The 24,050-nt window shown below is 38.3% G+C and overlaps 1 protein-coding gene across 1 annotated transcript; it reads right to left on the bottom strand.

Annotated features, from left to right (window-relative positions):
- Positions 1-1,151: 1,151 nt before the first annotated feature.
- LOC140168235 (uncharacterized) lies at positions 1,152-20,172 on the bottom strand. The gene is made up of 5 exons (XM_072191570.1): positions 20,129-20,172; positions 8,893-9,184; positions 7,012-7,245; positions 3,805-3,934; positions 1,152-2,160 (listed from the first exon to the last, which is right to left on the bottom strand). Exons 1-5 carry the CDS (start codon positions 20,168-20,170, stop codon positions 1,956-1,958), a joined length of 903 nt encoding a protein of 300 aa, XP_072047671.1. The 5' UTR covers positions 20,171-20,172; the 3' UTR covers positions 1,152-1,955.
- Between the last annotated feature and the right edge of the window lie 3,878 nt (positions 20,173-24,050).

Genomic DNA, 24,050 nt, shown 5'->3' with positions numbered 1-24,050 from the left:
GTTGCTCATTTTGAAGAATGCTGGGTAACAAAAAGCAGGTCTTTGTCTCATTTCGTGAACAAAGGTACACATACCTTTGTTTCCTTTCGTTTCCTTTATAATCGGTTACCCAACTGAAGCTATAATACCAGCTTTATTGCGATGTCGCACATTGAAAACAGACACTTGTGCACAACCAGAGAAGATCTGATTTAATCAGTTGAGCTGCTTCAATGAGTGTTATCTTGGTTTAATAGCTTTTAATGGGGTTTAAGTCCTGCAAAGGTCGAGATGAATTCTACTGTAGACATGACTGCATCATGAATAATTCCCTGCAACTCAATGATTACGAAAACTACAAGCAAATCTCCAAACATTCCGAGGGTAGATGAGCGGCAGTCTATTGTTGACTCCATGACGGACCAGCGGGAACTCGGCACACCATCACGAACTGTTGGCCCTGATTATTGTCGCCTGTCTACCTTGTCCGTACTATTAATCAACAAGGGAAAATCCATCAGCTATTCATGGGCTGTGCTGATGCAGGTATTGACATTGCCGGAATTCTAGAACATCGTCTCATTACACCAAGCCCAACTGATGAACTTTGGTCAGACGATAGGAACTGGGTTATAGTATACAGTTCTGCTACCAAGCAAAGGCATGGAGGAGTGGGTCTGCCTCCTGCCCCTCCCCCAGGATTAACCCTAACCCTAACCCTAACCCAAAACGTTTTCATGACCTTTATATAACCCGACATTTAAATGTTATTAAAAGCTTTTGAAAAAAAAACATTTTAAGAACATTTCTATGTTTGCTGGGTTCAAATATTTTAACATAATGTTATTTTAGTATTGACACAATATTTGGCAAAAATGTTTGCAAAAATAGTTTACAATAACATTTTGACAACATTTAAAAATATTGTTGTAGTGTGTTTTCATAAAAACGTTTTAAAACGTTATCATGACCTTTATATAACCCGACATTTTAATGTTATTAAAACGTTTTTACCTAAACCAAAAGCCAAAATATAACTTATTTAAAACGTTTTTAAAACGTTTTTGTGTTTGCTGGGTATTCAGACTCCATTCGGGGGAACTGAACAACCTGCCCCCCCCCCACACATTCAATGTGCTGCGCACGCCACTGCCTCCTGCCCCTCCCCCAGGATTAACTTTCAACTTAAGATCAACTTTCATTTATACATACAGACCGAACCTGGTAATAATAAAAAAAAATTCAGACCTTCCTTGTATTTAAATAGATATGCATACAGCCCGTGTATTTTCACAAATATATCATTTCGTCCACAACATGTGATCCAGGACCACAATGCAAAATCATTAATGTCGTAAGCCCCGCACGGCTGAGGCCGCTGACTTGTGTTCACATTGTCGTACGTACGCGCGGCGGAACTTGGTCGGCGCAAATTGCTAGGAGTAGCGGTAGGCGCTGCCAGGAGTAGGCCTAGTGGCAGTGTGAACGATGGTCAGCGTAAGGTCCGCCAGGCGTACGTCCGACGATTTACTCCTGACAAAAGTCAGGAGTAGCGAGCTGGGTCTAACCTCCGCCAGGCTTAGGTTACAATGTAAACGCTGCTACTCCTGGCACCCGGTGTAAGTTTGACCCTTTTGTTGGTCGGAACAAAGACATTACATATCCCGTGGTTGAAAAAGGTCACGAAAATACCGGAAGTGGTAGCCGATGTTTACGCCGACCAGAAGTGAATAATTGGTGGAACTGGTCGACGTTAGTGCTAGGAGTAGACTAGGTGTGGACACGCGGTAGGAGTAGCGAAAATATTTGTGGATTTTTTATCAATGTTAGCGTAAGTTACGCCGGGTGTAAAAAACTTAAAAATAATGGAGTTCCAATATAGCATTGTGGTCCTGGACCATAAAAACAAGACTTGCGGACGGAATCAGTTTTTTGCGTTATTCGTCTGTCCGCTCCTCAAGAGGTATAGGCAAATTTCATATAGCTGTTTCGTCATGTTGTTCTTCCACTGGATTATTTAAATTTTGCGTTATTTCAATTCCTGCATCATCGTTTTGTTGTTCATCTGAATTATTCGAATCCGGATTTGAATCCTGCGTCGTGGGTTCTCTGTAAATGGAGCCTTGTTCGGTCAATAATTCTGAAGACATGGCCCCATGCGGAATCGTAACCCCAATACACCTGTAAATATGAGCATAGTTTGATATTGCGGTATTTATTTAAGTTGTGGAGTTTGAAATCTATAATCTATTGGCGTTGCAGTAATACCGTAGAATTCCATCTACAAGCATATGCCTCTAAATGAGAGGGCTTTTTTTTTCTTTCTTTTTTTGACGAAAAGAGACGTTGACGAAAGAGACGAAATGCAGACACTTTCCACAAAACATTACAATAGATTGGTCTTACAATAATACTTGTTTGCACAGCCGCCTGTATCAGTAATATAGTTGCTCAAACTCTAAATAATGTTTTTGTGGAGGTCATCTGCCTTCGCCTCTTACTTAAAAAATACTCATGTAGAGGCATATTATTATGCTTGTAAATGGAATTCTACCATGTCTACGATAGGTATTATGATTGTCTAAACTAAGGATAGCAGAATGCTTTGAAAAATCATTAAATGACATTATATCACACCCGTCTTTGTAAACTGTTAATGTCGGTTTATTCTATAAAATCAAAATCTTAAAACTACGGAAGCTTCTAAGTGCCACGACCGTATTATAAAACCATTCAACTGTACTCGCGTTTTGAGAGGCTACGGTACACACCGACATCACCTGGTAAATAATTACATTGTACAGCAGAGAAACTAAAATCAATACCCGGGATAGATACACGTGTATGTTCTATGCACGATTTGATATTCAGACGATAAATCTTTGGATACCGGGGTAGAAAATCTCCCGTAATTTTTTGATTCTAAAGAAGCCAATTTCAAGGCTTGCACTTGAAAATATGTGTTGAACGAATATGATAGTCGTTAGCTTGCGTATTGAGAAATAACCGTGCGTTTTGAACTCAAAAACTGACACAAATTCTGATTTGATATGTGCCGAACAAAAAAAGACAGCTGCCCTCATTCGTAAACACTCGGGTCACGGAAGATACACGGTACTATAGCGCAGCGTAGGCCACTGGTGGAGGTGGTGACGTATACCATGCTCACTGACATCTACAGAGGTCAGTCACCAGGCTATTGTCAATAGCCTTAGTCGGATGTCCCTCGGCCCATTATGCGTCTCAGAACTATTAAACAGGTCGGAACAAAATGGCCATGCGTGGCTGCGGACTACCATCATGGCGATTTCTGCCATGAAGATATCGGGGCGATTACACTGTGCGGTATCGCACTTTATACTAGGTGCATCTTTAGGCCGTCTGTTGATTTGGCGGCAATTGGTCATTGACCAGTGGCAGAATGGTGTTAGCAGAGGTCGTTGTACATTGTATGTAACAGAATCCACGCTACTAACAATCGGGCTCAGTAATAAAACAACATTCTTAAGAAGTTTGACTCAAAATCAACGACCTCTGGCAACACCACCCTGCCACTGGTCAATGACCAATTGCCGCCAAATCAATAGACGACATAGAGACGCACCTAGGATAAAGTGCGATACCGTAAACTCGCCCAAAACGCGAGTTCAGTTGAATGGTTTTTTAAAACCATTCAACTGAACTCGCGTTTTGGGGAGGTTACGATATCGCACCTTATCTTAAAAGAGTTTAATTTTTTATACTGGATACATGGATGAATGGGAACCTTCACAAACGTGTCGCTCTATTCTGTTAACATTACATTTAATCGAGTTATTTATATACCTTCGGATCCAAATTCTTATTTTATGGCGATGATACCAAGACGCAAAGAGGAGAAGCAAAACTGGAAGAAACAAGAGAACCAACCAGCCACAGTTTCTGCATCGATTATCCTTACAGGGTTTTGCTGTTCCTAAAAATCACGAAAATAAGAAATTTCTGACATTACCTTAAAACCAACAAATCAAACAACAAAAATCGCACACATCAAAACTGAAGTCACTTGTAACATGTAAATAATGCACTTGCACTGAGCAGAATTTCCAGAGTCCTCACTCGAGCCGATAGCGCAAACAGTGGCGTACCGTGGCCGCCCCAACCCCGGGGGCTGAAGAATATTCAATTTTGCCGCCCCTTCCTCAACAGCCCGAAAAGGTTGACCCAATTTTTTCTCGGTCGTTTGAAAAAGTGAAGGGCAAAAAAAAAAAGGGTTTCAGGCGGAAAAGCAGGAAATTTTGATGTATAGTACCATTTTTTCAAAAAAATTTATGCTTTATCAAATTTTTCCGCCCTTTTTTATTTACTAATTCTTTTTCCCACCCCTGTGGTTTTTGCCGCCCCTGTTTTTGCCGCCCCTTCTTCTTCCGCCGCCCCTTCAATTTGGCCACCCCTGCTTTTACCCCGGGGCGCTGGCGCCCCAAAGCCCCCCCAAAAAAAAATTATTGCTGTCACGTTTGCCATTTTCCAGCTTCATTAGCAAGCACATCTATATTGTTCCAAACATACGAAAACCTAAATTCTGATCAATTTTAGGGTGTTGTCCCAGTTCTGGTTGGCATGCAAGTTCGGCAAATGGGCTATTCCATTTAAAATCCACACTACCCCTGTGGAAGATTCGGCTAAACTCTGCCACAAAGGGAGTATCAATTCTGAATTGAATAGACCCGGGGGTCACTCACTACTTGACTTGCTACGCACCCGTGTCCAAGAAAAACGTCTAAAAGGGTATGTTTTTCACCACACAGCGTCGTCGACGACGTCTTTTTGAAAAGGGGGTACTTTTTCAGAAGGCATCGCCATTTAGGGGTCCTTTTCAGCCAAATCCTTAGACGTTTAGGGTTAGTAATATTATTGTTTGAGTGAGTTTGCACTAATTTGATAAAAATCACCACTTTTTAATTGGTTATTGTTACTTTTGTGTATGTTTTCTTCAGTATTTATATGTCTGTAACATCAAAAAGACACCTTGGGTATCAAATTAGCTCATTTCCCTGTTAACGCCACTTAGGGTATCAATATAGATATTTCTCAGTTGACGCCATTTAGGGTATGGTTTTTGCATGTGCTACGCCATTTAGGGTATGATTTTGCATGTGTGGGTCCCGGGGGGGGGGGGCACTTCAATTTGAAATGGATATAGGTGTAGGGCTGGCGCTTTCGCACTAAGGGGCATTCGGTGAGAGCAACATGTAAAAAATATGGGGTCATTGGGTGAGAGCATGATTTTTGGCATTCGGTGAGAGCAAAATGTAAAAAATATGGGGTCATTGGGTGAGAACATGACTTTTTTTTAAATGGAATCTTTGGGTGAGAACCAAAACAGCGCCACAAAAACCTCAAAAATCAAATTTCTAGTTCTAAATGGCTTCAAATTTCTTTATTTTTTCAAAATAAGTAACAAAATCAGTGATAAATGAAAGTTGCTGTTCAAATTGAACTTGTAAGGGTCTTTGGGTGACAGATCAAATGGAAAAATAGGGGGTCTTCGGGTGACAGAGCGCGGAGCGAGCATGTGTTCGTAAAAAATATGGGGTCTTTGGGTGACAGCGATGCTGAAAAAGGGGTCTTAACAGCCCTACATACGCGTCACCTCAAAGTTGGAGTGCCCCCGGGGTGTGGGTGCAATTTGGTTATGTGAAAATTCGCCATTAAGGGTGCATTTCAGAGGTGTTCGGACGCGGGTGGGAGGCACTTTTGTGTGAGAGTGACCCCCCCCCCCGGGTGAATAGACAACGGTAACTTCCATTTGAAATACTCACTCCAGTTGTGGAAGATATACAGCCTGTCTCAAAAAAATTGTGCAAGTGAAAAGCGCCCTCTCTGGCAATTAGAAACTACCGTTGTGACATAATGCTTACATCAACGTCAAGGGCGTAGTCTTAGCTCTCAAATGCCGTTTGTTCTGTTCAATTTGCTTGTTTTAATCTCGAGATATGTTTAGTTAAAGACGACAGGGTAAAATAACAATTGTGCCACTTTTACTAGGGAAGAGGGCATTACATGTAACAGTGATAGCATCAAGTTTATCATGAGTTCCTTCGTGAAATCAAAAGAATGCATCAATTACACAATACAAAATTTATTTTTTTGACTGTTTTTACTGTTTTATCATGAAGCAGGAATGATGATTCTCTTTTTCCACTTAAAAGAGATTAAAAGATAAATAAATATTTCACATTCTGCTGAAAAAATTAAATACATGTGTATGTCAATGATTTTATCATGGTAAATACTGGTCACTTAAGATATGTTAAAAGACAAACAAATATGGCGCACTTATATATGTTATAGGTTAATGAACGCGTATTACTTGTTGGGAGAGATATTAGACAAAATAATGCACGCGTGCTGATGTTGATGCGTCTAATGCATGCGCCCCGAAAGGGCGAGTGCATTGACGCATCAACATCAGCTATCATTGATTTACATGTACAGCTCTCTTCCCTAGTAAAAGTGGCACAATTGTGATTTTACCCTTTCGTTGTTAAATAAACATATCTCGAAATTGTAACAAGCAAATTGAACAGAACAAACGGCATTTGAGAGCTAAGACTGCACCCGTGACTTTGATGTAAGCATTATGTCACAACGGTATTTTCTAATTGCCAAAGAGGGCGCTTTTCACTTGCACAATTTTTTTTGAGACAGGCTGTAGGTAAAGCCATAATACAGGGGGAGTATTAGTTTCAAAATGATTAACTCTGACCAATTATACTTGGAAAAACATACTCCCCCTGTGGAAAATATTTCCAAATACTTCCACAGGGGTAGTGTGGATTTCAACTGGAATAGCCCAGTCACCACGTTGATAATCTCTTCAACGACCGGCACCCATGACGTTTTACATCCGTGTTTAGTAGCAACAAAATAAATATCTTAAATTTTTTTATCTTATTTAGTGTTTAGTGCTCCTCTAAAGATTAAGAGCTCTATGAAGCATTGTAATGAAGCATTGTAATTCAGTAGTTGCCAATTTGTTTCAAAGATTACCATTTTTACAAGAGGGTCTGGTACTTGTCCCGGTACTTGTGTAATCTGTTGTTGATGTTATGGTGTCTGTTGACGTTGACGTGATTGACGTTGACGTGATTGACGTTGACGGGATTGATGTTGACGTATCTGATGACGTTGACGTGGCGCTATCTGTTGATGTTGATCCTGATGTCGTTGTCATGGAATATGACGTTGTGACATCAGTTGTTGTCGTGTTTACGGTTGTCATGTCTGTAAAGAGAGCGGTACACAAGTGAGTGATAGTCAGTAAAATATGCATTCGATTGACACAGAAAATTTTGCAGGCCGTGCCGTGCCCTTGCTTCCTAAAACACCAAAGTTTTTAGCTAAAAATTTAGGACATGTTACAAAACTATATTTTCTAGAATTTCAGAGAGTACTTTTATTGGCCGGTTATTTTTCACACAGTGACGTTAACTAGGCAATGCCCTATACCTAAACATACAGAGGTAGAGGTCACGCGTCAATGGTAAGAGTAGGCCTACTGTGTATAGGAAAATGAACAGTAACTGCAGTATGAAGGGCCAAATTTTGCTATTTTACCCTATTTTGTTCCAAAATGGTGTTTCCGGGTTAACAAGAAACATACACAGGGCAATTTAGGGGCCCCAAACATTTGGGGGCCCTGTGCCCGGGCCCATCTGGCCCAATGGTAAATCCAGCCCTGAATATGTAGTGTATTCCTTTTGCGCGTACATGTGGTGTAAGGGCGAGTAGCACCCCTAACCAAAATGGAACGGACAGGTGCGTTCCAGTTTGGTTCAGCTGAGGTCAAAAAAGTTGGTGCTTGAAACCCTCGAAATGTTAACATTTAGGTATAGGCCTATAGGTATATATTTTTTATAGTATATGACTTTGTTACAATGTATCTGTGTCTATGCCTTAATTGATCGTGTTCCTTATAGACACATGTTTAATTTTTATAAGACACCATTTTGATTTTTACGGTGAAAATCAGAGCAACATACTGCAGTTACTGTCCGTTTTCCTATACACAATACACAGTGCTCTCACCATTGACGCGCGACCTTTACAAATAGTGTATGTTAGAAGTATATTGCATTTGCCTAGTTAACATCACTGTGTGAAAAATAACCGGCCAATATTTAAACTATTCTCCAAACTTCTAGCAAATATATTTCTCTAACATGACCTAAAATTACAGCTAGGTTAGATGTTCAGAAATAGTCGCACTTTCGTATAGAATATGAGTGAGGGCAAAGCATAGCTAGCTCATAGCTAGCCAACTCCCCGTGTTAATTGAATGGAGATTTGACCGAAAATATTGAGCTATATTGGTAACGGACCGCTCCGTTCTGAAGGATGCCACAAAAAAACGGTACAAGCTACATTTAAACTATTCTCTGAAATTCTAGAAAATATAGTTTTGTAACATGTCCTAAATTTTTAGCTAATTTAGGTGTTTGGAGAGGGTCGCACTTTTGTGTTTTAGGAAGGATATGTAAACGACAGATAACACCAAAAATATGAAGAAATTATTTCCAAACCGTGTTAAGTCAACAATCATTATGTTGCTCATTTTCAAGAATGCTGGTTAACAAAAAGCAGGCCATTGTCTCATTTCGTGAACAAAGGTCCACATACCATTGTTTCCTTGCAATTCCTTTATAATCGGTTACCCAACTGAAGCTATAATACCAGCTTTATTGCGATATCGCACATGTAAAACAGACACATGTGCACAACCAGAGAAGATCCGATTTAATCAGTTGAGCTGTTTCAATGAGTGTTATCTTGGTTTAATAGCTTTTAATGGGGTTTAAGTCCTGCAAAGGTCGAGATGAATTCTACTGTAGACATGACTGCATCATGATACATTGGCACTGAGAAACTTACCGTCAGGCTCACACGTAAAAAGTTGAACATTCGATGTACAATATTGTCTCCCATTGTCTAACTCATCGGTAACACTCCTGTTCGTTACTTGGAACTTATCCAACGGGTGTTTAACACATACACTGCGTGGTGGGCCGATTGTCATGATTGTGGGACAAGTAATCTCCACTAGGCTATGTGGCACTGGAAATATGCCTAAATTCCTGAGACAGGGTGGTGGTTGACTACAATTACATACGGGGTCGCTCGGTAGTGTTGTGAAAGCTTCTGTGTGATCGGCTAAACAGATCACCTGAAACAAAACCAACAAGAAATGTCTTTAAAAAGACAACGCCATGGATGCAGATCAACTTCATAACTTTGAATTGCAAGTAGCCTACTTGGAATGCTAGTAAATTTGAATGTTTGGCACAACTAACCGGGTGTGAAATATTGGCATTTATTGGTAAATACACCACCAATGACATACTAGGAAATACTCAAAATTTTCATGTTGAAAGCTGAATTGAAAAATGTGTGCGAAATAGGTCTACATTTAAAAGGGCATTTCGTGATCCGCAGCCTCATCTGCCACTTTTCACAAAAACTGGAAACCACTGGAAACCTCTGGCTACATAATGTTTATTTACAAAATATTTCTTGCAGGTTAATTCGTTTTGCAAAGATATCGTGAAATTTGAATTTCGTTGGAGCATTGTAATACACATAATCATGCATAACTCGCAAACGCAAAATCGGAATCAACTGAAATTTTTGAAATAAGCTTTTTCGTGGATATGTACTGAAAAATGTCACAAAAAGAGGATGCTAGGATCACAAAATACTCCTTTAATTCATACCTGTAACAAACTGCTCAATTGAAATCACATCATCCAAGTTATACAACAATCTATATTCAGACAACCTTAAGAATGTTTGCTGCTTAAGGGATTTCATATCAATTCCATATCTCTGTCCTTTTACCTCTTCTGTGTTTTACCATTATTTTTACCATTTACCAATGTTTGGTAAATTACAGTTAAAATCCATTAAAAACATGGTATTTTATTTGAGATATTTATTCGCAATGTATAGTTTATTTGGTAGTTACACTGATCACAATATAATCAAAAAGACTGATTACTTAATCCCAGGGATTCCTGGGCTCAAACCAATCTTTATTTTCTGAATGTGTTGATTATATTGTTACAACTATAAACTGTCCAGTTGCTATACCAAAATGTGTAAAACCAAAGCCACTATCTACCCCCAATTACTGGTATTTACCCCCCCACCACCACCAGTGTCACTCCCAGCATCAATTAGTGATGGTAGTAGCCTTCTGCACTGTTTATACCCAGCTTGGTTCCTGTCTGGGCCCATTCTCAGATAAAGCGTCCAAGTTTGGGCTCAGGAATTGCAAAATGCCAACCACGAAGAATTCGTGAAAATCATTCAGAATCGTAAACTTTAATAGTTTCAGAACACAAAACAATGCATGGGTGATTTTTCAACAATACTTCATTTTTGAGCAATATTACTTGTACGCATGGGGGTAACGTATCAGTGGTAATGTATCTGTGAAGCCCTTTCCCACTTTTGTCTTAATCGTGCAAGTGTAAAAACTTACCGACTTAATGCCCATACTTGATCAGTCATCACCCAATGTACTAAAGTCTGATATGGTATTTGGCTTCATTTATCACAGCGTTTTTTCCGAGGGGAGTAGAATTTAGGTAACGTATCTGTGAACGCATGAACGTAACGTCAGGATTTTTTGCCATTAATAGACCTGATTTTTTTACTTTGAAACCATGATTGTGTTATGTACCACATATATAATATAACTATAGAGCCTGCTTGATCCATAACATATGGGAACATTCATATAGCCAGTTATTTTGACAGATTGTTGTTCATTAGAAATATGGTAACGTATCTGTGAACAATTTTGGCGACATAGTCTCAAAGACCTGTTGGAAAAATTTAATAACTTGCGTTGTGATGTTTTATACTTTATTATTAGGGCATGATACCACTAATGAAAAGTACCTATAATCCATTATTATGCGCGCATGTTTAAAGGTGAACCTCATTGAAAATAAAGTTATATATCAATGGAAAGCTTATGATGCCAGGAAGCAGAAAAGAATATTTTTATTTGCCTAACGCACCAGGATAGACATAATCTCCATGCAAAGATTGGATATTGGCACCCCCTAAATTACAAAACGAAATCGTTCAAATTGGGCGCTTTCGATGATGACGTCAACACGGGGACACACAGTTACTTCCGGGTTTGATTGTAAACACAATGTCCATGCATTACTGTGGCATGCATCGGCCCAATGCACGAACTCAGTCATTGCCAACTTACTTAACATGAAAAATATCTTCAATAAAATAAGAATAACATGAAGGAAACATCATGATCAAATCAAGAATGAAGTTCCTGAATAAAGTGTGTGGATTAAAAAATGGGAAAAGTGCTGCATGCTGGCCGGGGTGATTTGGGATAGGCCAAGCCATCCACGATATGCAGGGAATATTACAGTAAAGCACAAAGAGCGAAGATTCGCCGAAGAACCGGAATGAAAACAGATTGCAAAAAATAACTGCTAGTGCTACCAGTTCAGATCGTCACACCAAGTTGAGATGAACTTATCACAATGAGAAAATGAAGGAATAGAATAAAGTACATGTACGGGATTTTTAAATTATTTCTTAACTTTACAACCGGTCATGTATGATAGGCGAACTCGTAGATACATACGGGGCGGGGTGAACTCACTCAGTCGCCGAGTGTTCCGTATCCGCGACTGTACGTACTGTGCTTGCAGACAAAATGACCGATTTGATATTCACATTCTGATATTTCCAACTTATTGCTACTTCATCAGCAACATTTATTCCGGTAGATGTTCCAAATATAAGGGAACGATTGATCAAATCTGCTGAAACACGGCGCAACTTGAACTTGTGCTACCGGAGACGAAGCGAGTCGCTGTGTTTGCCCACCTTGATCGGCGCGGCTGCCTGTAATTTCTTCAGCATAAAAGCAGCAATTTACGCATCGTGTTCGGTAATCCATACATGAATGTTTCACTTTTTCAGTACACTGATGGTAGTATCATTAAAAGAATCGTGACACAAGTGACAATATTTTAATTTTATTCAGATTTCAGAATTCCATCAAATAACGGTCTACTAAGCCTAAATCGTATTTATTTTATAATAAAGTATCTGTTTCTTTCAATCGTGATTATGATTGTGTGGAAAGAATGTACCGGGAGAATGTATTACCGCAATGCGTTATAATATGAAAACCTTTATGGGCTGGATTTGATGAAATCGGCGTTTTTTAATTAATTTTTTGATTACTACAAGACGATATTTTTAAAAATCAGATATTTTTAAATGAATCAAGAATAGGGAATGTCACAAACAAGTTATTTAATTTGTTATTCGATCATGTTTATTCAGTCCATGACATGAACGGTATACGGTAGCAGCAATCATTTGCGCATGGAATTGATCCCAGCGCGAAATTCAAACTCAATTACCCAGTTATACCCAGCCAGTTATGACTGATTTTGTCAAAAATTTACGGAACATTTTCGTGTTGACAATAATTCTATTATTTCTAATATATATAGAAGGAATCAGCAACTTGAAGATTCTTCTCATTTCAAGCTTTATTTTGAAAATCAGACTTGCCGGGCAGCTTGCAAAGTACAGGAAGCAAGTCTTGTTTACATGTTTCCGAGTAGGATCACGTGACTGCGAACCCTGAGCTTACGTCACGAGCATTCTCAAGGTCAAAGACGATTGATTTGGGTGCTTTTGGGCGCCTTAAAAGACCAAAAATTCATTCATTTTTTTAATTTTTCAGCTTTATTGGCCATCAAAAAAATCGGAAAAAATTATTTTTAATATCCTGATATCATAAGCTTTCCATTGATATATAACTTTATTTTCAATGAGGTTCACCTTTAACGAACAGGGACACATTATACGGAACGTACCTTGGCTGGCGACATGGAGGAAAACAATGGACATGCATAATCAGCTTTATTGTTTTATACTTTCTAGGCATGTTACAACCTCCAGCCCCACACATTTTAGAAAGCAACTCCGAAGTATTAGTTATATTAATAAAAGTCATTTCTTTCTGACGAAACAAGTCTGAATACGACTTGACACTATGGGCGACACAGATTTGGCTTTTTGGACACTTTATCGGAGAATGTGCCTCTGGTCAGATAATTGCTCATTATTATCGTTGAATTAGTGATCACACTTGTTGACAGCTTATCAGCAGCCTGGATCAGCGGTGCAATTATATCCCTTATTTTCATAGAGCAATTGTTCAAAATGTTTAATGTCAAATGGTTCCTAAAAACCTTATTTGTGAATGGATTTTCATCGTTGAAAAAACAAAATGTATGTTTAATATATTATTTATTTCATTAACAGCAATTTCCTAAGTTTCCAACCATAAATAATCATAGAGTTTCACCTGTTTACAAAATAAGTGTTTATTTCAGATTTCCAATTAATTATGTTATCAGTTAACCTGATAGGGGGTCAAATCCAAATCTTGCTAATATTTACATTGTTATAGTCAAAACGATACTTTGTCCTGGTAGTCCCTGGCAACCCAGTCTGCATGTAGCTCATTCGTAAACATACACGACAGAAACCGGCTGTGAAGGAGCCTACATGCACGTAAACAACTTTCTAGTATAATAAAATCCGTTTTTGAGTATAATAAAGAAAGTCATGCATTGGCAACATGAAGGAAATACCTATTGCCAACTTGGTAAAATGCATACTCGTAGCCCAATCTTGTACATCATAACACCCAGTTTAGGTTTGTGGTTTCGAAATGTTGCAATTAAACATTAGTTCTTTCAAATATGAAACGCTATTTCACAAATCTAGAACAAACACTTATTATATTTAGAAAGATATAGCAAATTTTCCATGACAGAGATTGGACCCAAGACAAAGTACACCCAAATTAGGTGACAATTCAGAATTAAGCCATGGCTGGAAAAAATGAATAGATTTGTACAACTGCCCAAACATGACCGTGCGCATTTATTTTGTTGGGAAGAAAAAGTGCGTTTGACCCCCATCCCCGTTTGATTCCCCCAATCACACAAATCTTCAGGGTGGTCAAAGTCTTCTCGAGCTTTGCTCTTTTTTTTTTTTGGTCATCCTTCCATTATGTATTATATATCTTTTCATTGCGTTGTTGATATGGAAAATAAATAAACTGAAACTAAAACAAATATCAACTTTTGCGGCAATTTTGTACAAAATTGGTTGATCCCCCATAAAATTCACTTTGCCCCCCCCCCCCTCAAAAAAGCCCGGTGCCGCCACTGGTAGGTCTGTGTTTATTGGGTGGGGTGGGTATATTTATGTAATGGAATGATAAGGGTGAGTTGGGGTATGTATGTAAATTGATATGTGTATAGGAGGTCAGCTGTGAGTTTTTCTTTAGTTTCAGCTGCAAATTATATAATAAGCCTAGGGGCCTATTCAGCATGCTCAGTGGTAATCCGAAAAATGGTAAAACTACATTACTTTCATATTTTGTGTTGAGGGCGAATGTGGGGGTGGTGTCGGTATGGAGGTGGGGTGTGGGTGTATGTGTAGCATGGTGTATTCCATTTCTCTGACATCGTTGTACCGGTCTTTACTACCCCAGTAATTGCCTCTTCCTGTACGGACTGAGCTCCAGTTTGAGCAAACACTCATAGGGGCCTAGGCCTATGGGATATGGTGTCATGTTGATTCTTTTCTATACCGTTACAGTTGGAGTAGGCTATGGTATAGTCAATTACCTCAGTGTTATTTCATAATAAAGACTGCACAAAAAGTAACTCAGCTGTTATAAATACGCCTATAGATTCAGAACTAATAATTGTTTTCACAATATTTTAACATAACAAGAAGGATGATTTATTTACGCGCATTTTGATACCCCATTTGTCCAATTTTGTTCAATATTGACAATACAGCAGTGTTTTGAAAGAAAAATACCCCAATTTAAAAGTTGCAGTTACTTGTATTGATTTGAAGTAAGCGCGAAGATAATAGAGAGTTTGCGGAATGAAGTTACTGGAACTTTAACGGCAACTTCAAAAATATTGATTGGATTTCTTGCTCAAATTCACTTCAACGCGAACGTCAGATTGGTTTCTGTACCAACAGCGTCTTGTTGCTTAAACTCGGGACATGTGTATCAATGTGCGTTCAAAAGAAGGGCATGTGTAAGAGCTTGTTACCAACTACATCCAAATGTCTCTCTTTTGTTTAGTCAAATGGTTATTAGTCCCACTTCAAGACAAAAGACTCTACCTTAAGAGCTTCGTTTGAGTAAACATGAATGAACTCGCGATACCACTCAACATGGATTATGTCGGGACCCAGCGTTAAGGCTGGTTCAAAGTGAATATTCGAAGGTGAATATTCGGCTTCGAATACGTTTTGGGCGTCAAAATGTATGCGGCTTCGAATATAAAACTATGAACCGGAGAAAGATATAGTTCTACAATTCACAGCGTTGCCCGACTGTTAACAAGTATTGCCTGTTGACCAATGTAAGCAAAATTTAGAGAATTTCTTTAACGAAAATCATAATAGGTAAACTCCATTGAACTATTGTCATGATTTAATGTCTGTATAAATGGGTCTAAATAGGAGCAGTGGCGTAACCAGTGGGGGCCGGGGGTGCAAGCTGCCCCCGGACACAACAAACCTGGAAGAAGAGTAAAAATTTGGGAAGGGGAAAAGGGGAAGAAAAAAAGAGGGAAGAAAAAAGAGGGAAGAGAAAGGGGAAAGAAGAGAAAAAGGGAAGGGAGACGAGAAAAAGGAAAAGAAAGAGGGAAGAGAAAGGGAAAGAAGAAAAGAAAAAGAGGGAAGAAAAGGGGATGGGAGAAGAGAAAAGGGAAGGGACTCAAGGAGAAGAGAAAAGGGAAAGAAAGAGAGAAGAAGATCTATAGGCCTACTACTTTCATTTTGAAATTTGTACTCTGAAACACTGATATTTTCTAATATGCCAAAAACCAGGAGCTTCATGGCGTTCAGCCCCCTTGACCCCCGCCTGGGCTTTGCCCCTGGACCCCACCGACTCCACCCGTTTAACGCTTCGCGGCAAGCGAGCTTTCTCTCGAACATAAATACTAAAACTTTTGATCAGAAATTGGGAAATTTTTCAATCTTGCCCCCCCCCGGAAGGTCAGGTCTGGTTACGCCCCTGACCTGAATAGGAGTCAAAAAGATTTGCATTTCGGGGCATTTACGACCTGCCTGTAACCGGTACCTTCTTGTAGGTTTCAACTGCAAAGCAAATCAAGACATGAATGAGTCAATAGATAAATAAATAAATAAAAAATAAATAAATAAGTCAATAAATAAGTCAATATATACATAAATAATTAAATAAATAAATAAATAAATATATAAATAAATAAATGAATAAATAAATGAATAAATAAATATATAAATAAATAAATAAATAAATAAATAAATAAATAAATATATAAATAAATAAATAAATAAATAAATAAATAAATAAATAAATAAATAAAATATATAAATAAATATATAAATAAATATATAGTAAAAAATTATAGTGAAACCATCACTAGATACAGTGCTCAACTATAAAATATAGGAGCGAAATATATAAATAAATATATAAATATCATAAGATATGATTGAAGCGACGACAAATATGACAGCCCTCACAAGTGTTATATGAGACCACCCACGGTGACCCACCAAATATATATCTGTCGAGTTCAACAAAATTCAACTCCCACAAATATATTTCCGGTGAATACTTTTTTCATTGGCTGATATCCACTTGAGATCGGTATCATCAAAGTAGTATTGCTCTCATTTCATGATTCATTGAGCAATCAATTTTGGCATTCGACCGAAATACGCGTCAAAAAATAGAAAGTTGCGTTCCGAACTTGTGTAGGCCTACATTGCTAGTGTGTTTTAATGTCTGATTCACAAATTATAGAAATAAACAAGAATTTATTTTAAAAGAACACGCAATGATAGGGTACCAACGCTCGTGGTTTTGGTTGTTCTGCATAGTTTCAACTCCCACAAATATATTTCCGGTGAATACTTTTTTCATTGGCTGATAGGCGTAGATCCGGGGGGGATAAATTCCCCCAATACTTTGCCAGGGGAGGATGCTCCATACAATCATCCCCTCCCCCCCAATGTTGACGCCTGTATGTGGGTTTCTGACCAATTCACCTCTTATTTGGCCATTTCAGTCCCAAAGGTGCAATTTTTTTCGCGCTTCGCGCGCATCTATTTCATTTTTGCACCACATTTCAACAGTTTAGCTTAAAAAATGGGAATATTTTTCACGCGCTTCGCGCGCATTATAATTCAAGATTTATTTTTCCGTGGCAACCCCATCCCTCCAATGTCCAAAAGAAATCTACGCCACTGAGGAAATCAGTAGTGGGCAGTATACAAATAGGTCAAAACTGAGGAGTTTTCAAGGGGGTAACCCCCTTTTTGGTATGCTTTGGTGGGGCGGCAGGGAGGGGCATTGCCTATGGCGGCAAAATCCCTAGGAACGGCCATGTATGTAGGTGGGATGAAAAGCCGACAATCAATTGAAAATTTTGACCTTTCGTATTGAAGATATGGATTTTTCCCAAAAACACCAAAAAATTAGGTCTTTTGGGAAAAAAAATCCATATCTTCAATATGAAAGGGCAAAATTTTCAATTGATCGTCGGCTTTTCCTCCCAGCTACATACACTTTAAGAAAACATCATTAGATTTATAATATTTACTGTTGACTGTTATATATCAATATGTGAAAAATATCAAATTTTAATAATTTGTCATAAAATTTGTATTATATCGTGAATTTCAAAAAATTATTTGATCAGAAAGACATTCTTCGTATTCATAATGTAATTCGATATGTCTGATGTGCTCTCATGTCCCACAAAAATACTGTCAAAACGCTCAAAATGCTCATTCCAGATTCCTTAATTTTCATTGGGGATTTTTGAAATCATCGTTTGTCGAACGATATTTAGGTGACCTCGAGCCTTTCATATAAATCAATAGTATCTCGCTATCAGTTGCGCGATATTTAATCCCATTCAACTCCGTTTTTATTCGTTGCCGTATATATTTTGACGTCACAAAAAGTATTCGAAGCCGAATATTCGCCTTCGAATATTCACTATGAACCGACCCTTAATCTCCTTATCATATTATTTTGAAACTAGCTAGGCCCTATACGTTTCAATCAATATTCTTACGATAGTTATAGGCCAATATATATATAATATTATTTAATAAAGGCTCGTCAGCTTTGTCAATTCCATATTCCAATTTACTTCGCAAAGCCTAATGAAATACATATTCTTTATTTCTTTCCCCTCCTTCTGAATCTCTCTCCCCTTCCCCTCCTATTTCCCCTTCCCTACATTCTCCTTATTTTCCCCTCCTTCTCCCCCTTTATCTGTACTCGCTCTCTCAAACTTGACCTCCTATAATTACCCACTGCACTCCTGTTTCCCCCTCCCCAGTGATTTTGTCAGGGTTTTCTGTTAGGAGGGCGTGGGCCGATTCTCAAAGGAAACGTTTTTACAAAATGGGCTTAAAATGGCAGAAAAGGGCCTAAAAGCGTAAAATATCACGGCGGCCAGCATCCAAAAGGGAAGGGTCAAGAAGGAAGAGAAGATGTCCCACGGGGCGCCCCCCCCCTGGCTCCCAGCAAAGCACCTCCCTGTCCACTTCCAATGCCCTCCCTCTCCTCCTCCCTATCCTCTCTCTCTCTCTCTTACCAGGCACAACCTATGACATGTTATATATAAAAATGTTATGCACCTGCTTTACTCTTCCAGAAGTATCGTACACTGCTGGCTCAAGTAAAACCAGACCATTTTACGGGAACTTAATCCCCTTGGCGTTGAAGTCAAGCCAAAAACTTGGTTCCGCAAGCTGATTTGGTGTACGTCATGAGCACACACAAAATTATATATCAAGTGTGACGTTTGGAACAAAATTTATTTTGATTTAATTCAATCAGTAATTTTCAGCAACATGTAGCATGTTTTTACCCAAACCAAATTAGATTTCCAATAATTGGTCTATTAACTAGATAATACATAAGTGGTAATTATGTAGTCTATGAGGAAATAGGCAAACTATTGTTCTAAAGTATGACGTATTTCATCATAATTTACGGCACACTATAGATTCTCGCGTTAACTTTAACTTCAAGCGGCTTTAATGGCAGAGTGGTTTTGAATACATAATCCTCTATAATCCTCTAGACGTTAAAGTTAAAGTTAAAGTAACTTCATTCCGCAAGGTCTCTAATGGCGGGCTTTACGTGTTTACAGTGCTGGCATTATAACCATTGATCGCTGTAAACTGCAACTTTTAAATTCGGGTATTTTTTGTAAAAGCACTACTGTGTTGTTAATATTGAACGACATTTGACGAATGGGGTATCAAAATGCGTGTAAATAAATCATGCTTCTCTCTATGCTGAAATATTGTGAAAACAATTATTAGTTCTGAATCTATAGGCGTATTTATAACAGCTGAGTTACTTTTTGTGCAGACTTTACATGCTGCTGTTACAGGCCAGACTACTTACGAGTAGCCTATGTACAATTATGCATTATATTTTTATTCACATGTATTTGCACATTATAGGCCTATCCAATAGGTATATGTTTTTATTGAGTGTAGTCTGTAGACCTGTAATTTATACAAGAAACCAGAGAAAGTAGAATCAGCATGGTGAATATAGTATCAAAACGTTATTTCTCATTTACTCATACTTATGAGCGCCACAACATTACATGTATCATGTAGGCCTATGTATGTAACAAAATATGTAGCCTATCTTTAACGACATGCGCCCCCCCCCCCTTTGCAGCTTTGCCCCCTCTCCCTCTTGGCTACGCCACGGGAACGATTGCTCGCCACAAAAAAATATAATAACTGAGTATAATTTATAGTGTTGCAAAATAAATTATGGAACTAGACAATATAAACGAAATACTGGTCGGCAATCTCGGCACACTATCTAACTACAAAAAGCAAGGAAATGTGCCGGCGCGGGACAAGTTCTCGAATTCATGATTTAAAATCGCAGCTAAAGTAATATTCATAGGAATTAAAGCATGTAGGCCTACAGACAATAAGTAGGCTATGTGGCCATATTGGTACTTACTGTTAGCAAGAAAGATAGTCTCCACGCCATCATGGCACTCATAATTATGTATATAGACCTACAAATGAAGAGTTTGTTTCCAAAAGGCATTAAGTCCAATAGCTGCCTTGTGTCACATTTTTCTGGTGTATTTTTCTGCCTCCGCAGGAGGTAGTATGCTTTGAAATTGACACCTAAAATGCCGCACATTGCGCGGCATGTAGGCCGATTGTACACATTTATATTCCGACAAGTACTCTAATTTCCGCCCAATATCGAGAGCCCAATATATATCCCCCACCTCTCTGCGCCATACATAAATTCGCCTATCGCCATTTCCGAATGTTCAAAAGGTAATCACGCTTCCTCAGCATGTGCAATAAATTAGCATTAAAATTAATCTTATTCTATAGGGATTCTAGAAACACCTAGCACGTGGCGACAATGGTGTGGGTATATCAAGTTCATGAATTATGCATTAGAATTTTTTCAAACTCATATGTTGTATAATTGAAGACCGAATTAAAAAGACTAGCTTGCGTATGCCGTCCTGTAAACCAGACCAAAAATGCCATACTGTGCAGGTCAGCAACCAATCACGGCGGGCCTTTGTCATGACGTCAGACGCAAACTAGTCTTTTTTAATTCGGTCTTTAATTATTAGGTTGTAGCCTCAACGCTCATTAGCAGCTTTATCGTTGAAGACAAGTTGGAAAACCGTTATGCTGTGACAATGGGAATACACATCAAACAAGGTTTAATTTCATGATTACATGAAATCTGATTATCAATGGAAAACTTTGGCTGGAGAAGTTGAAGCTGACGTTCATGGCGACACTTTGGATGTGATAATTTGACATCATGGATTGTTTTGTGCAAAATTTGAGGTATTTTTGTGCCATTTAATACGCGGTGAGTCAGCAGGCCGACTGGCATGCAGGCTAGGCTCGACTAGGCCGCAATCATCGTGCATGCGTGTCTACATCATAATAATAGGTTGAAATGATGGGATTGAAAAGACCGGCTAGCTATTTGATTTCTCTGCATACGAGATGTATGTGCTGTGCCGTGTTCAACGTACAAACGGCATGTCATGATCATGATGATGTTTCATTTGAACTGCAATGTATGGTATGATACGCCTAGCCGCGCCTATGGCCGGCTTCATTGCTGTTCAAATACATATGTAGGCCTACTAAAGTCCCTAAAGTATTGCAATTTTATTGCGTTGATATGCTTTTAAGTCCAGTTTTTTTAACCGCATTGTGCCAATTTGGAATCAGCTTCCCTTTAGTGTTAGGTCCTCTTCATCTTTTTCTGTTTTTAAAAGCAATGTGGTTAATTTTTTGCATTCTCATTTTGAGTTAAATTTTCGGCCGGCTGACATTTGTACGTGGGTTTCCGTATGCAGCTGTGCTAGCTTCTTGTTTCACACCCTACCATCAATCGCGTACTGGACTTCGCTCTGCTTCAGATACAACACGGCTTACTATACATAAGTTCAATGCCAAATCTCTCCATTCTGCCGCAAATAAAGCTTTTTCTCTGGCTGCTCCTGGACTGTGGAACAATTTACCCATCACCATTCGTACTGCAAACTCATTACCAGTCTTTAAGAAATTATTGAAATCACATCTCTTCCCAAAAAGTTGACTGTTTTTATTGCTCACTTTGTTTTGTTATATTGTATTTATGCTTTGAATTTGTTTATGCGCTGTGGTCTAGATGTAACGGCGCTTTATAAAAGAATTGTGTATATGTATTTGTAGGGTGTCTTAATTAAATTTTTGATCTTGAGGTGGGATGGTCTTAGAGGTGATATGCACCTGTTCATCCCAATCCTCTACACTGGTATCTCTCCTACATGTGCTGGATCCGTGGTGTAGCCCTACCACAGGGCCTTTTTTTATATTACACATTATATACACCATGCTATATACTGAGAACTGCTAAAACCCAGTGACAGCTCACAACCCACTAACCGCTGTCCCCGAGATAAAATTTATTTCTGGGGAATTTACAGTCACTGGCAGCAGCTCTCTGGACATAGCCAGGTTTTATGCATGCATGGTTTTGGATCACCACAGTCAAAAGGCCTATTACTAGTAGGGCTACCGTGGTGCGTTTTATTCACATGTATATATATATGTCTTTTATACTTTTACTTTGTGCAATATATTTATCCATCTTTTATCTAATTTTGTTATTTGATATTGTAACCAGTGTATGAAGCCAAATAAATAAAATAAATAAATAAATATAATTCGGAATAATTCGTTTTAAAGTATTTGCTTCCCCAATTCCCATGCGTGGTTGGTCATGTTGGTGGTATGTAGGCCTATGTCAGTTTTTTATATTCTACTGTGTACTGTTGCAATATTTTTGCATGCATACCCATGACTGTTTCAAGACTATGACTGAGAAATTTGCTTTTGTTTGTTAAGATAAAAATAAAAAATAAAATGCAAGAATCATCTTTCCCCACACAATACCTCTTACAAACAACTTGTTGATATTGGCCCTTTCGATGCAAAACAAAGCACAAATGAAGGAAAGAAAACAAAACAATAATGTTTTTGATTTTTTATTCAATTACACATACAAAAAAGTAATGGCCTATGAAAAGACCCCCCTAAATATAATGGCGTTTAATTAAGCGAAGTCGAATTAAAACCAGATTGTCAATGGGGAGAAAATTTTTGGCCAGGCGTATAAATGGGTTTTTTACCCTTGTGTATAATATGGGTTAAGCCGTTGATCCACTTGGGAGTTACGCACATCAGTGATTTCAGATATGCGTTCACCCATGTAAAACAGGTGCAGGGTTTTGATGCAATCATAATGGTTTTGTTAAAGGGTTTTGTTGTTGCTATGATACAACCAATCACTTGGCATAATTGTAGCTGGTCAAATGCAAGTGGGTTTTTTGACTCATTCATATCATGTTTTATCATCGAGAGATCAACTTCTATTGAAAAATGGTTAAAGCATCTATATGGTTAAATAGCTGCATGTCAATATAAAACAGTGGCATGTTTAATGCTTGCATTCGCTCTATGGCAATGTATAGGAATCTCCTAACAGGATATTAACAAAATGGCAACAGTAAAACAATCAGTGTATCGAGTGCAAGTAGAATGTTACATAGATTGTGATTGTAAAGCAGGACGGACGGGGCGTCATCATGGTGGAATTCTTGTCTTTCGGCGGTATGGAAGAGACAGAGGACTTGAGTAGGCAAGTTATGATTATAATCTGTTAATTTATACTATGAAATAATAATGATAATAATAAATAACAGAAATAGCAATAAGGAGGATCACCACGAAGGACAGCGATTAAGTTATACGGGTAACATACATATAGCAAAAGATTAAGCAACTATTATACTTTATCTCGTATCTTTTGAAAATTTTATTAAATGTAAGCCTTACGTATAACATCTATTAAAATACGCGTATAACATCTATAAGCAGTGCCAAGAAATGAGTGCGTAAAGGCATAAGATAGGAGGCGAGTTAATTAAAACATTAAATAGTGCCAGCGGGGGCATTTCAGTTGATCGAATAATTATGAATAATATGAATTAATATTATTATGTGGTTAAATAGATTAATTTCAAACATGCTCAATATACACGAGCACATGGATGTGTAAGACGGAGGGCAAGTAGTAGGACCTATGGTACCTTCTGTATACTGGGGGATCAATTTATATACAAATGCACGGTCAGATTCATCTTCGAGTTATTGCGAGTTGATATAGAGTACGTAAAAACCCCGAATTAGTATCACACAAGTTCGAATTAATGACGCTTCAGATTGACATGGTTTCGTCAAAAAATAATAGGCCTAAACACGAATATTTCAGGATATAAAAGTTGTATTAATTATGGTAGGCAATAAGTACAAGCAGGACTAGCGGGGAACAAATGTAATTAAGC

The sequence above is a fragment of the Amphiura filiformis genome, chromosome 13, assembly GCF_039555335.1.
Source record: "Amphiura filiformis chromosome 13, Afil_fr2py, whole genome shotgun sequence".
NCBI lineage: Eukaryota > Metazoa > Echinodermata > Ophiuroidea > Amphilepidida > Amphiuridae > Amphiura > Amphiura filiformis.
This window is presented reverse-complemented; position numbering and strand designations above follow the sequence as displayed.

What these genes read in the sequence shown, in the direction of transcription:
- LOC140168235 (XM_072191570.1), bottom strand. Translation starts at nt 20,170, where the DNA reads ATGAGTGCCATGATGGCGTGGAGACTATCTTTCTTGCTAACA. An exon ending in CAGACCCTCTTGTAAAAATG is followed by an intron (nt 3,935 to 7,011) that starts GTAATCTTTGAA and finishes CGTGATTTTTAG; the next exon opens with GAACAGCAAAACCCTGTAAG. An exon ending in ATAAGAATTTGGATCCGAAG is followed by an intron (nt 2,161 to 3,804) that starts GTATATAAATAA and finishes TCATATTTACAG; the next exon opens with GTGTATTGGGGTTACGATTC.